General features: G+C 34.7%; 1 protein-coding gene across 1 annotated transcript in view; it reads right to left on the bottom strand.

Annotated features, from left to right (window-relative positions):
* Positions 1-13351, bottom strand: part of CNTNAP4 (contactin associated protein family member 4) — a 241907-nt gene that overhangs the window by 32644 nt on the left and 195912 nt on the right. Inside the window, exons 16-17 of the mRNA XM_072818909.1 lie at positions 4218-4388; positions 3272-3490 (exon numbers count right to left, since the gene is read on the bottom strand). Coding sequence (XP_072675010.1) covers positions 3272-3490; positions 4218-4388 — 390 coding nt within the window. The remainder of the gene's footprint in view (positions 1-3271; positions 3491-4217; positions 4389-13351) is intronic.

The following is a 13351-nucleotide window of genomic DNA, read 5'->3' as shown; positions in this document are numbered from 1 at the left end:
TTCAATATCCAATATGTGCTGGCACAGAACATATGAACCAAGAAACCTGGTTTCCTGGGAGTGTGTGATCATGGGGTGGGGAGGATCTCATTGAAGGAAAGGGAGGAAAGGAAACATTTTCTCTTGGCTGTCAAGAAGGAGCAGTAGTCTTTTGCAGTCTGGCAGGAGTATGGTTTATAGGGTTTATAGTATATAATTCAGACTGAATGGTCAGGGAACAGCTTGAATCATCCTACAAATTAGGATACAGGAAGAAAACAAGAAATGCTAACTTCAGTTGAAATTACAAACTGAGAAATGATGTGAGGATCCCAGAAACCTACAAAGTGTCTTGTCCTTGAGAAGATTAGTAGGGGTAAGAAGTAACACACTAACAGCAACAACCAACCCATCACAAGTTGTGTGCATTGACACTTCAAGCATGACCCAATGCTGGTTTTCACCATCTCCTCTCCAGCCTCTGCCACCATTAACTCCCACAGGGACCACCGCTGTAGCCTGCTTCTACCTCATTCCCTCCAACCATGTTCTTCACAGCAGCAAGGAGGACGTGGAAAATGTACATTAGATCACGCCACTCTTCTGGCGTGATCTAGAATAAAATCCAGATTCCTTGCCATGGTCATACAAGACCCAATATATAACTGGACCATGATTCACACCATGCCTTCCCTCAGATCAATTCTCTCCTCTGCCATGATGGCTTCCTCCCTGCTCCCTGACTCCTAGAGCTCCTTCCCTCCACTTTGAGCATGGTCCCTCCACCAATTCTCTGTCTTCAGATGTTCACAGTTTCCCTCTTCTGCTTCCTCTGGCCTTTCTTCAAATGTAAGATCCTCAGGGAGCACTCCCCTGACCACCCCACTTAAAGCAGAAAGACCCCCAACTCAAATCATTGCCTGGCTTTTTATAGTATGTATCATTATCTGAAGTTGTATACACACATACATACACACACACATACAAATATGTAGGCATGCATGCATGTACACAATATGTATTATATTAATAACATATATTTTAAATAACATCCATTTGTCTTACTATTTACTCTTTTATTGGCTGCCTCTTGTCTCTTCCACTGAGACATACTATCAGGAATGCAGAGAGCTACTTTTTGACCTTAATAAGTGCTACATTAAATTAGCTCTAATTTTTACTTATTTTTTTTACTACTTTTTACCCACTTTGCACTAATTCAGTGTAACCTTTCACATTATAACTTAACCCCCAATGAAGTATTTTCATTTAGAAATTTTAAAAATATTGTGATTTGTTTGATAGTAATGTTATAAATTGATAAATATTTTACTGTGTAAGTAATCATTTTTATTAACTTGGTTGGGGCCCTTTTCTAAGAAAATGGTGCACTCCTGTGGTAGAGGTAAAGATAAAAAGAAGATCCTGTTGTAGGCCTCTTAATAGCAAGTGACCTGCCTCTCCCTAATAAGTCTTTTTAAAAGTATGAGTCCTTTCAATGTCATCACACTAACCACGTCAATTTTCTCAGTTACCTGTAGTAAAAAGAAGGAAATTGTATAAACGGATTTTTATTAATAGTAGATGTAACATTTTTATCAGAGATCTTTCTGCCTTTTCTTCTTAGTTTCCAGTGATGTGACTTAACCAGAGTAAAGATTTTAATTCATAAAACTTTCACATAAGGCAGTCCTTGGATTTGAACACATATGGGAATGCCAAAAGCCTAACCAATTGCCTCCATAAAGATGAAATCTCTTAGGTATATTTATTAAAATTATAACACATGATTGATGGCAAAAGACTCAAGTCTGTTCCAACACAGTCTTCTGATAAAATAATATTACTTCTGTTACAACTACCTGAAATCAAATTAAGGCCAGGATTCTTATCATACACAATATATAGTGACTTCATTTCAATGACGTTAAAAGTCACACAAAGGATGAAAGGTCATGTTCAGATGAACTGCAGCAGATTTCACTGAAAAATTCGAGGACTGTTTCAACCTTCTCAATTTCCAAGAATAGTAAGGCTATTTCCAAAATACTGACAGATTTTAAATTGCCATGCCTTTGGATGTAGCCATCTCTTAGTTTTTGTATATCAAGAAATATGTATGTCAATTTCCTGACTGAGTTTCCAGCATGCTACTAAAGGAAAAGTTACGTATTTCAAGTATTCCTTACTGTTTATATGCCCTTAAATAAGGCAGTTAAGTGGCCCCAGGATTATGATTAGATTGTCCATTATAGTGCCCTACTCATAGAAGCTGTTCATTTAAATATTTATTGAGTGACAGAATAAATGATAGAAATAAGGAATATATAAATTCAATAGAAATCCCAAAACTGTCTTAGTCAAATAAGTCACAAATAGGCTTATCTTTTGCAGTGAGAATAATAAAACAAGATTATTAAGCAATGAAAGATGTAATGGGAATCTGTTGAATTTTGTTCTAAAACGTAACTCCTAAAAATGCTTGAAATATGATTTCTAATCATTTATAGTTTATTCTGCTTTATAGAGTTGTTGTGTCCTTATTTACACTAAAATATGTGAAAAGTGATCAAGTAAATAATTCCTTGAACTTAATAGTTGATGAGTTCCATACAGTAATTAGCAAAGATTAAAAATAAAACAAACACTTCCAGAAGGATTTCACTATCCAATGTATAGATTCCAGGTGAATGTATTTAGGCAATAAAGGAACATTTAGATGTAAGTATGAGGTAGATGATCAGAAGGTATCTGAAAAACAGGCAAAATGAGAGACGTCAGCAGAAGAACTGCTCCTGCTTTTCTTTTTTTCTTCTATTGGCCTGTTTTTTGACAGGGGTCCCTGTTTGGCATCAGCTGGAATTACAAGGAGGGCTCCTTAAATCCTCTGAGAACAAAGATAAACACCGCCAACAAAATACTAAAAGCACTAATGCAAAAAACAAAACAAAACCCCCAAAACCCAAATTGGAACAAATTCCATAATCTGTAATATTAAAGAATCCTGGTTTCAGAATGAATCAAACACAAATTTAAATCTCATTTACTAGGTAGATTCCTGAAGGCAAGGCATTTCAAGCCATTGTACCTCAGTTAGTTCATCTGTAAAATGGGGTTAACCCACTTCACAGGTTGGTTAAGAGGACGAGCTCAAACACGGGCATAGCTGAGAATATAGGCTCCCAATAAATGATGGCTTGTTGTTGTTATTGGTTGGTATTATTTCATTTCTGCCCACCTCTGCACTTATATCATACAGTTAAGTAACAAACTGCCTAACAACAGAACTTACCCACAAAGAGTTGACTGTTGAGCTGTAAAAGGACATGCCCATCGGCGGGAGCAGGCTGCGTCTTTGGTAAGAGCTGATCCACTCGAAGAGATGCCTCTTTCATGTTCCGTTCCACCCTGACATGGTGCCACTGGTTGTCGTTGAAATGAGTGGGTGATTGCACCGAGATTTCAAAAGGCCCATTGCCCACATCAAATGAAAAGGTCACTACTGCTGGAGCTGTAAATATTACATATGAAGATTGTTCGAGTGAGGCCACATGGTGGACAGCAGAGCCCTTGACACACTTAGGAATAGCACCACGGCGTAGCAATCACAAAATATAAAGGCAATGGCTTAAGTCTTATGGAAGGAAATGATAGCATCCGTCAAGACTAAATGTGGAATGAGACCGTAAAATACATTCAGAAAAAAACCCAGATTTTAAGAACTTCATCCTCAGAGTTAATTTTGCATATTGATGAAGAGTAAGGCTAGTTGGCCAGAACAAGAAAACTAATAGCTTCTGACATTTTAGGTAAAACTCATTTTTACAACGATTCAAAGTTTATCTGATTTTAAAAGCATGTAAGACACAGTTGATATTAAGATACTAATAGTGGCCTAAGAGTATACGAAAATTATATCGTATACAAGATTATACGGCTGGTTTATTTAATTAATTAACTCTATAATTTACCAAGAATTTAGTTTTTAAAAAAAATTTAATTATTTGGACTTAAAACTCTTCTTAAATTGGTTCCAGAGAATACCAATTATTTCCCCAAATTATCGTGTTAAATATTATTTCTTGCAAAAAAGCTAACCTAATATTATAGATTTTTTTTCCAAAAGGACACAATGAAAAGATTTAGTTGATAAAGTAGAAACACAGTACTTTAACAATTAGTGAAAGGATTTACTACTAAATAGAATCCCACAGGCTTCTAAGGAAAAGGAGACTCACAGCGTAGCTCTATCCTTATAAAATCGGTAATCCCCAGGTTCTCTAAAAATACCCCAGATGAAGCTGTTGTCTTAAAAAAGAAAGACACATCTGCACTAAGTTCTCCATGGAAAGTAGGAAAATGAAGGTATGAAGCCTCAGTATTGAAGGAAGCTGAATTCCAAAATGACCCTGTTTAAAAAAAAAAAAGAAAAAATCAAAGACAAAAATTCATAAAATAAAATGAATGGCATAATTACATTTTTTATTTTAGCATTTCTACTATTAAAAATACTGCTAATTTATACAAATCCGATTTTCTTTTAACTACATGGTATACAGGACATGAGCATAAGATTGGAGATTTTACAAGGATTGCAATCCTAGATTCATTCCAACGTAGGAGAGGAATGAACATTGCAGAAATGTTCTGAATGTTATATTTCATATAAGAAAATTGACCTCACCCTAAATACCACCCTCTGCCAAAGTGATATGGTAAGAATCTGCCAAACACTGATAAATAGACTTAATTTTTTTTATAACTTGAAAATTGAAATACCTACAATCCTTTGGATAACAAAAATCTAAAGAAGCTCAAAGCATTTTTTGTTTTGACAATTCTAATGCACACACTTCACAAAATTACACCTTCAACTAACTGTTTTCATTAATGGGCTTTGCAATTTTCTAAACTGGCATTCAAAATATTCTCTACTAATTAAAGATCAAGATACTATTTAGTCTGTGCTATGCTGATCTTCTCATGAAAATGCTCTTTTCATTCAAAATTACCTTTGCTTTGCTTGTAATAGTGAAGTAGATAAACAGCAGGAAAGGGCTCTCAAAAACTTTAAAATATTCACTATAAGGAGAAAATATGTAAAAGGTTGGGGTATAAGTTAAAAGGTCTGAAAAAAACACTTATGTGGACTATAGCTTTAATTATAATTTCTACCCACATGCAACTTCTTATCTTCACTTTCCCATTCATCTTGTTGTTGTTGTATCTACAACTTTCCTTTTGAAAAAATACTGTGGGACACATATAGCAGACGGTATGGGAAATAAAATACAAATGCAGTGGCATGAAGTGGCAGGAGTGAGATCCAAGTGGCTATGTGTGGTTGATGAGAAGCACTATCAGAGAAATGAGCTGTGTATTGCTGCTGCCACCAGCAAGCTCTCGACACATCAAATATAAATATATATCTCGAGTTTTAAGCAACTGTCTCTATACGCACTCACAGCATTGGTTAAAATTCTATCTAAATTACCTTCCTGGAAGACGTATTGATCCACTAAAGTTAGAAAACAGTAATTTCAAAACAATGGTTCATTATGTTAGCAGGGAACAGATACCTAGAGTTAAAAATCACAAACTCGACTCAGCCTCTATCTATTCCTTAGATTTTAATTTATTTTTCTATAAATTCTGGACCAAACAAGCAGTGGTTGTATCTATTTTACTTTTTCTGTTTTTCTTGTGGACTTGATTCAAAAGTCAATTCTCAGCTCATCTGTGAACAATTTTAGAGCTGAATTTATTCAGCTGAGAATATACTTTGAGGGCTTTTTTTCCCCTATAGCCAAATGAAACTGTATATTATCTGAGTTTGCCAAGCCTAGTCCTTATTTCCATTTTACAGCTATTTCTACGCTTAGACATTTTGATCTCTAGGAAAGAATGCAAGAAAATGCAAAATATCAAGTCAGGGATAACAACGCATTTGTGTTCTTAAAAGTTATTACCTGACCTATTTCTAGAAGGGATTAAATACCTTCTGTTGAAATGTGCTACACATGAAAATTAAAGTTGTAACTTTAAATTACAGAATATTATTGAATCTTATACATTTGGTCAGATTAAAAAGAAGAACACAGAATTCCTTAAAGGTCTAAATTAGATAATATCATTTTAAGACATAGTATTTCAATTGTTTCATTTTTAAATCACAACTAACCCAATAAAGCATCCTATCGAAAGGCTTCAGGGGACTGGCTGAAACAGTAAAACAATTCTTTGAACTGCTGCTATCTTTACAATGAATGCTTTTATAGCAATGAAAAAAAAATGTATTACCTTAGGTAGCTTAAACATTCTCACACACGGAATTGTGCCTATTTTGTCTAGTTAGCAAACCTCATTGTACAGATTCACAATAGGTAAAAAACCAGAGAACATCTTATTGGAGTAAGAAATTGCTGCTAATTCAAAACAATCATAAAGAAAGCAAAGGCCAATATTTCCATGTTCAAATAATTCTTACGGCATATGATACCTCAGCTCTGTACAGACTGTGCTTAGAAGCACCCGGAAGAATGTGAACTGCCTCAGAGAGGAGGGGAAAGAGCAGGAGGCAGAGCAGAGCCCAGCAGGCAGGCACCAGCAGGAAGCTGCAGGTCTTTTGAAGAGAGAGTTCCTGGCTAAGGTGGTTTAAAAATCCTTAAGAGGCACCCCTAACGGATTTGAATGCAATCACTTGCTCGATTAGTCAGGAGAGTTAAACCCCTTTTATTAGCCCAACAAAAACAAATCATGATGTGTTATTCTATGTAATTAATAATTGTAAATAATTTTAAGTTATTAATAATGAACATGTTTTCAATTAAATTCAGTATAGGATACCAAATATTTGAAATGATTCCTTTGGGAATTCCACCTTTTATCTTTCCAAAATTAAAAATAAATGTAGTGGCTAATGGGATCCATACTGTTATTTGCAGAGAAGAAGATGATGTACTAAGGATTTAATTCCATACACAAAGTAAAAAGAGCTCATTTAGGGAAATTAACTTAGTAGAATGTCAAGATTAGAAGTAATTTTAAAAATATTCCTTTTGCTAAACTTTTTTTTATCACGAATGGATTATCCTTTAAACATAACAGATTTATAGAGACAGAAAGTGGAGCAGTGGTTTTCTAGGACTGAGGAGAAAAGGCAGGTGGAGAATTAAAGGTGCTAAGGGGTGCAGAGTTCTTTTTGGGTAACAAAAATGTTCTAAAACTGATTGTAGTAATGGTTACACAATGCTGTGACTATACTATAAGACACTGAAAAGTTAATTTTATATACATGAATTGTATGGTATATAAATTATATCTCAATAAAGCTGTTTTAAAAAAAGAACAGAATTTGAAAAGCTATTATTTTTAAGGCACTGTGTTTTACTTTTAAAAGCAGAATGTATATGACATGCTAACCCTACCTTTCTTTCTTTATTGAGATATGATTGACACGTAAAGAGCTGTACACATTTAATGTATATAACTTGGTAAGTTTGGTAACACTACCTTTCTTTTATTTATTTATTTATTTATATTTTTTTAACACTACCTTTCTTAAAGGTAAATAGAAACACCAAGGCAAGGGATAATTTACTAGTTAAGTGGATCTTTCTGAATGTGTAAGACTCATTTTAAAGAGCCAGAAATACAATTTCTTTCATTAGAATTTTTGTTTTGAGATGACTATAGATTCTCATGCAGTTTTAAGAAATACTACAGAAAGATTTTGTGTACCCTTTAGCTAGTTTTCTCCAGCAGTAACATCTAGCAAAACCATAGTACAGTACTGAAATCAGGATGTGGACACTGATACTAGTCAAGAGGCATGACATCTGTATCACTGTAAATACTCCTCATGCTTCTCTTTTATAGCTGCACCCACTTCCCTCCTGCCTTCACCCCTAATCAGTTCTCCGATGTCATCTAAAGAACATTCTATAAATAAAGGCATACAGTATGTAGTACTTTGAGATTAACATATTTTTCACTCAGATTTACTCTCTGAAGATATACCAGGCTGGTGTGTGTGTCAGTAGCTCATTCCTTTTTATTGCTGAGCCATATTCCATATATGGAAATTTAGTTTAACCATTCTGTTGAAAGACATCTGGATTGTTTCTAGTTTTCAGCTATTATAAACAAAGCTGCTGTGAACATCTATGTGTAACTTTTTGTATGAATATAAATTCTCAGTTTTCTGGAATAAATGCCCAGGAGTACAATCCCTGAGTCATATGAGAGTTGCATGTTTTACTTTTTGTTAAACTGCCAGACTCCTTTCCAGAGTAGCTATATCATTTACAACCACACCACCAATGTGTGAGTGATCAGGTTTCTTTATCTCCTGACCAGAATTCAGTGTCACTCTCTTTTTTCAGCCATTTGAAAGGTATGCAGTGACATCTCATTGTGGTTTTGATATGCATTTGCCTAATGGCTAATGATTTTGAGTATCTTTTTGTGTGTTTGCCATCTGTGGTCCTTTGGTGAAATCTCTCTCCCTGTCTTTTACCCATTACATCTTTGGCTTGCAGATGGCCACCTTCTCACATGGCCTTTCCTCTGTGCACAGGTGGGAAGAGAGAACTCTCTGGTGTCTCTTTCTCCTCATATTAAGGACACCAGTCTAATCAAATAGGACCCCACCCTTACAACCTCATTTAACTTAAAGATCTCCTTAAAGACCCTAATCAATACAGTTACATTGGGATTAGGGCTTCAACATATAAACTTTGGAGGTGATGAAACAATTTAATCCATAAAATTCATATTTTAATTGGATTATTTTTTTACACTGTTGATTTCAGAGGGTTATTTATATATTCTAGTTACTAATCCTTTGTCAATTCTCAGTCCTCATCTTACTTAACCTATCAACAACAATTAACACAGCTGATTATTTTCCCCTCCTTGTAACATTTTCTTCACTTGGATCCAGAAATACCGATACTCTTTTGCCTTTCTCATTAGTGCTATAATTCTGTTTCTTTCTTTCTTCCTCCTTACCTCCTCAATCTGTTAGTATTAGAATGCCACCAACCCTTACTATTATGCTTCTCCATCCACAATAACTCTTGCTGGCCCACCATCTCATGGCTTTAAATATGCTGATGACTTACGAATACATATCTGAAGACTGGAACTCTCAAATGAACAACTCCACATCTCTACCTGAACACCTCCATCTCAACTTTAATATGTTCAAAAACTGAGTTCTTTATATTCTTCTGCAATTCCTTGACTTCTCCTTCTTGATTAATGCCAATTCTGTGCCTCCAATTGGTTATTAGACCAAATACCATGGTGTTATTCTTGACTCTTCCGCGATCTACACTGATCCATCAGCAAACTGTTTTGCCTCTCTTTTTGAACTATTCCCATACTTCAACTATTGTCATTGTGCCCATGGCCCAAGCCACCATGACCCCTCGGCTGGAATGGTATATGGTCTCATAAATGGCCTTCTTGCTTCCACATTTCCTACAAAATCTCATTAAAATGTAAATTAGATCACACCAATCCTCTACTCAAAATTCTCTGTTTTCCAGTCTCACTGAAGTTAAAAAATAAAGACCTCTCAAAATCCTCTATGATTTGACTACCAGATCTTCTAATGTCTTCTGCTATTCCTTGTTCACTCTGCTGCACACATTTCAACCACCTTGCTCTTCCATGAATATACCAGCTATACTCCCATCTCTGCATGGATATTCTGGCTTCTTCCTCTGTTGAGAGTACTCTTTCATAGATATACACATGCCTTGCTCCCTTATTTCCATCAGATTTTTATTCAAATGCCATCTTCTTCGAATTTTATGACCATTCTATTTAAATATTTCAATCCCACACCCCCTCACCTCATTTATATTGTCCTCACAACACTTATTAGCATCTATTATACCATATATTTTACTTATATATTGCCTATCACCCCCCAAGAGAACTCAAGCTCCAAAAATGCAGATAACTTTTGTCTATTTTGTTCACTTTGTGTGCTCTCTCTTTCTCTCGGGATGTGGGGAAGGCATAGTACAATGTATGGGCTCAATAAATATTTGTTGAGTGAAATTATGAGATTTCCTTGGAAAAGTAGCAATAAGAAAGGTTAATCACTCTCAGTTTGGTTGTATTGTATGTATCTCAATAAATACACTCAAGTTCTTTGGTTAACAAGTAGAAAGAGGGGAACAGAAGAGAGAGAAGGAAGGGGAAAAGGAGGGAAGGGTAAAAAAGTGAATAAATCTCAGGAAAATTAAATAAAGAAAACTAAAGGAAAGAAAATAAAAATATAAAAATTAAAAAGAATGTCCTAATGGTACAGGATTATCAGACAAAGTGGAGTTTGCAAAATCATATGATTATCTGTTGAAATGGAATTGATCTCACTCTTTTTAATGGTTTACATGTAGTCTGTCAAATGGAACAGAACTCTGTCGAATGGAAGAGAAATTAACCAAATCACTAGTCAATATCTTTCTCCAGTCTATGAATGTAACTTCTGCAATGTTATTTATTGCCTACATGCACCTTTGATTATTTAATGCATTTTGGGCAGCTGTGATTTCTCAGACAGCTGAACAAGTCGATGCAAACAAAATGAAAAAACTAATTTCATTGACAAGAATTTCTTAGAACAAGAAACTTAGAACAACTTTTTCTAACTATGGAAGTTTTGGGGGGTTCTTGTGACATAAAATTTTAACACAATGAATTAACTAAGAAATACATTGAATAAAAAGTTAGAAAAATTCAAATGCCAGGGTTGAAAAGACTACTTTGTTCAAATTAATGAACCAAGAGCAGAAATTTAGATCATGTTTGCAACAACCAACTGCTTTAAACTTTTCTATATTTTACCACATCATATCCAATTTCAGGAAAAATTGATGCCAATGCACAACACTGAATGCATCCTTGTTAGGTTACTGACCTTTAGGGGAAATTATTCCTTAAAGTATTTGGTTAGAAAAAGCCAGTCATCTAGAAGGTGAAAAAATCAGTTTGGCTTCAGAATACAGCAATAGTCAATATCTGAAGACAACGGAGCACTGTCCACAAATTTCTGAGAGAAAGAAAATGTAAGTAGCCTACATTTTTTGTGTTAAAGCACCAGGCAGACATTCTCAAATTTGAAAAAAATTTGAGAATAAAGTACATGCAAACTCTTTTGAGGAAAAATAAAAATAAAGCCCTACTTTGTAATGAAATATCAGCCAAAAGATATCTAGAAAAGCTGTGGAAGACAGGATGACTGCATCTCTCAGTGCAGACAGAAAAGGAGGATAATATGTACAAATGGAGAAAGTCACAGTGTGATACCCACCCCCCCAGCAAATGTTATACCAGCTTCTAAAAAGTTCAAATGTAAGGTTACCTTATAACCTAGAAGTTCCACTCCTCGAAATATACTCAAGATAAATGGGTTATATAGGAGAAAAGAGAAATGACAGCATGTGTCCACAAAAAAATCTCATACACATATGTTCATAGCAGCATTATTTATATTAGCTAAAAAATGATACCAACCCATTGACTGATCAATGGGTAACCAAAATGTAGTCTATCCATACAATGGAATATTATCCGGACATAAAAAATAATGAAGTGTTGCTACATGGTACAACATAGATAAATCTTGGCAATAGCATGCTAAGCGAAAGAAGCCAGTCACAAAGGCCACATATTCTGTGCTTTCATCTACATTGTTGTTGACTGGGAAAGCACCCTGTTGGGGGGTAAATGTTGTTGACTAGGATTGGAGTCAGAGTGGGAGGGAAACAGAGAATGTTTGCTCAACGGGACTACATTTATTTTTCAAGTGATGAAAATATTCCAAAACTTGTTATGGTGATTGCTGCACAACTCTGTAATATACCAAAATGATTAAATATACTAACGTATGATGAGATTGTATACTTTAAACAGGTAAATTGTAGGGCATGTGAATTATTTCTTACTAAAGCTTTTACCAAAACAATAATATAAAGTTAAACCTGCAAAATTTGGTTTAGAGTTCTGAGGCAACAGATATTCCCAAGCACATGAAAACTCAAGAAATTCAACACTCATGGGTCTTTCTGGAGGAAAAACAGAAAACATCAGCTACCTGACAATGCAATCCAAGAAGAAATAAATCAAAATAAAAAATCATTCAAGAATAGAGAGGCTATGATGATAAACTAGTGGCTAGCATTAAGAATAAACAACTATAGATATAACAGTAAAACTAGAAAAAAAGGCAGGTGAGGGAGAAAAAGGAGAGGACAAATGAGTGTTACTTTTCTCATTTTTCACACTAGATCAATACTGTCTAAAATTTAAAAATGAGTTTAATATGAAACCTAGTGACTCTCTAGCCTTTTAAATTTTTATCATCTTTTCTTAAAGTTTAGTGGGATCATTCAAGTTGAACATATATTTATGAGATATATAAATAATGTAAAGCAATCCCCTTGGCTTCAATTTGGCTTCTTCTTTCTCTGTCAATTTCTATTAATAAAGTTTTGCAAACTTATTTCTCAACCTCTGTTTCTATTTCTTTTTTTTTGTCTAGAGTGCTTCTCAACCTGAGGCAGTTTTGCCCCCAGGGGACATTTGGCAATTTCTGGAGACATATTTTGTTGTCACAAGTAGGGGAAAGGTGCTACTAGTGAGTTGGGATCAAGAATACTGCTAAATGTTCATCAGGGCATAGGACAGCCCCCATCCATAACAGGCCAAATGTCAGGAACACCAAAGTTGGGAAACCCTGCTCTAGAAATATCTAGCAATGTCTGGAATAGTATGCACTGGCATTAATCATTATTTCTGAGCTGGGTGACTCTTGATGATAGACATACTCTTTTCTTTGACATTTCTATATATCTTAAAATTTTGAAATGACTGTACCAATTAAGTCATTAATATTTAAAATTTAAAACAATAAAGGTATACATGTGTATAAAATTGCTACAAAAGCATATTATATGGTCTTGAGAATTATCAGGATTGTCGGTCTCAGTAAGTGGAAATCTCTTGAAAGCATTAGCGAGAATGTTCCCTCACATTTGTGAAGCTGCTTGAATATCAATTACTAGCTATACTAGAAGTCAGAACAGAACACAAAACGAAGTAGACCACAAAATATTTTTTCTCCAAGCAGCAGAAAGTATTTCAGTTTTATAAAGGCATGTGTTATTAGAAGAGTGAAAATAAAAAAATAATTAATATTAAGTAAAATCATGTACTCATTTGAAAGCAATTTCACTGCCACTAGTCCAAGTGTACTGACGAGAAATGGTTCAGATGGAACTAGATACTCTGTGTACCATGTGATTTTTCAATTGGAATAAATCTTTCAATATTGTCTAAACTCTTTTCATTAAAA

Source organism: Canis lupus, chromosome 3, assembly GCF_048164855.1.
Source record: "Canis lupus baileyi chromosome 3, mCanLup2.hap1, whole genome shotgun sequence".
NCBI lineage: Eukaryota > Metazoa > Chordata > Mammalia > Carnivora > Canidae > Canis > Canis lupus.
The sequence above is the reverse complement of the archived record's forward strand: the minus strand, read 5'-3'. Positions and strand labels throughout refer to the sequence as shown.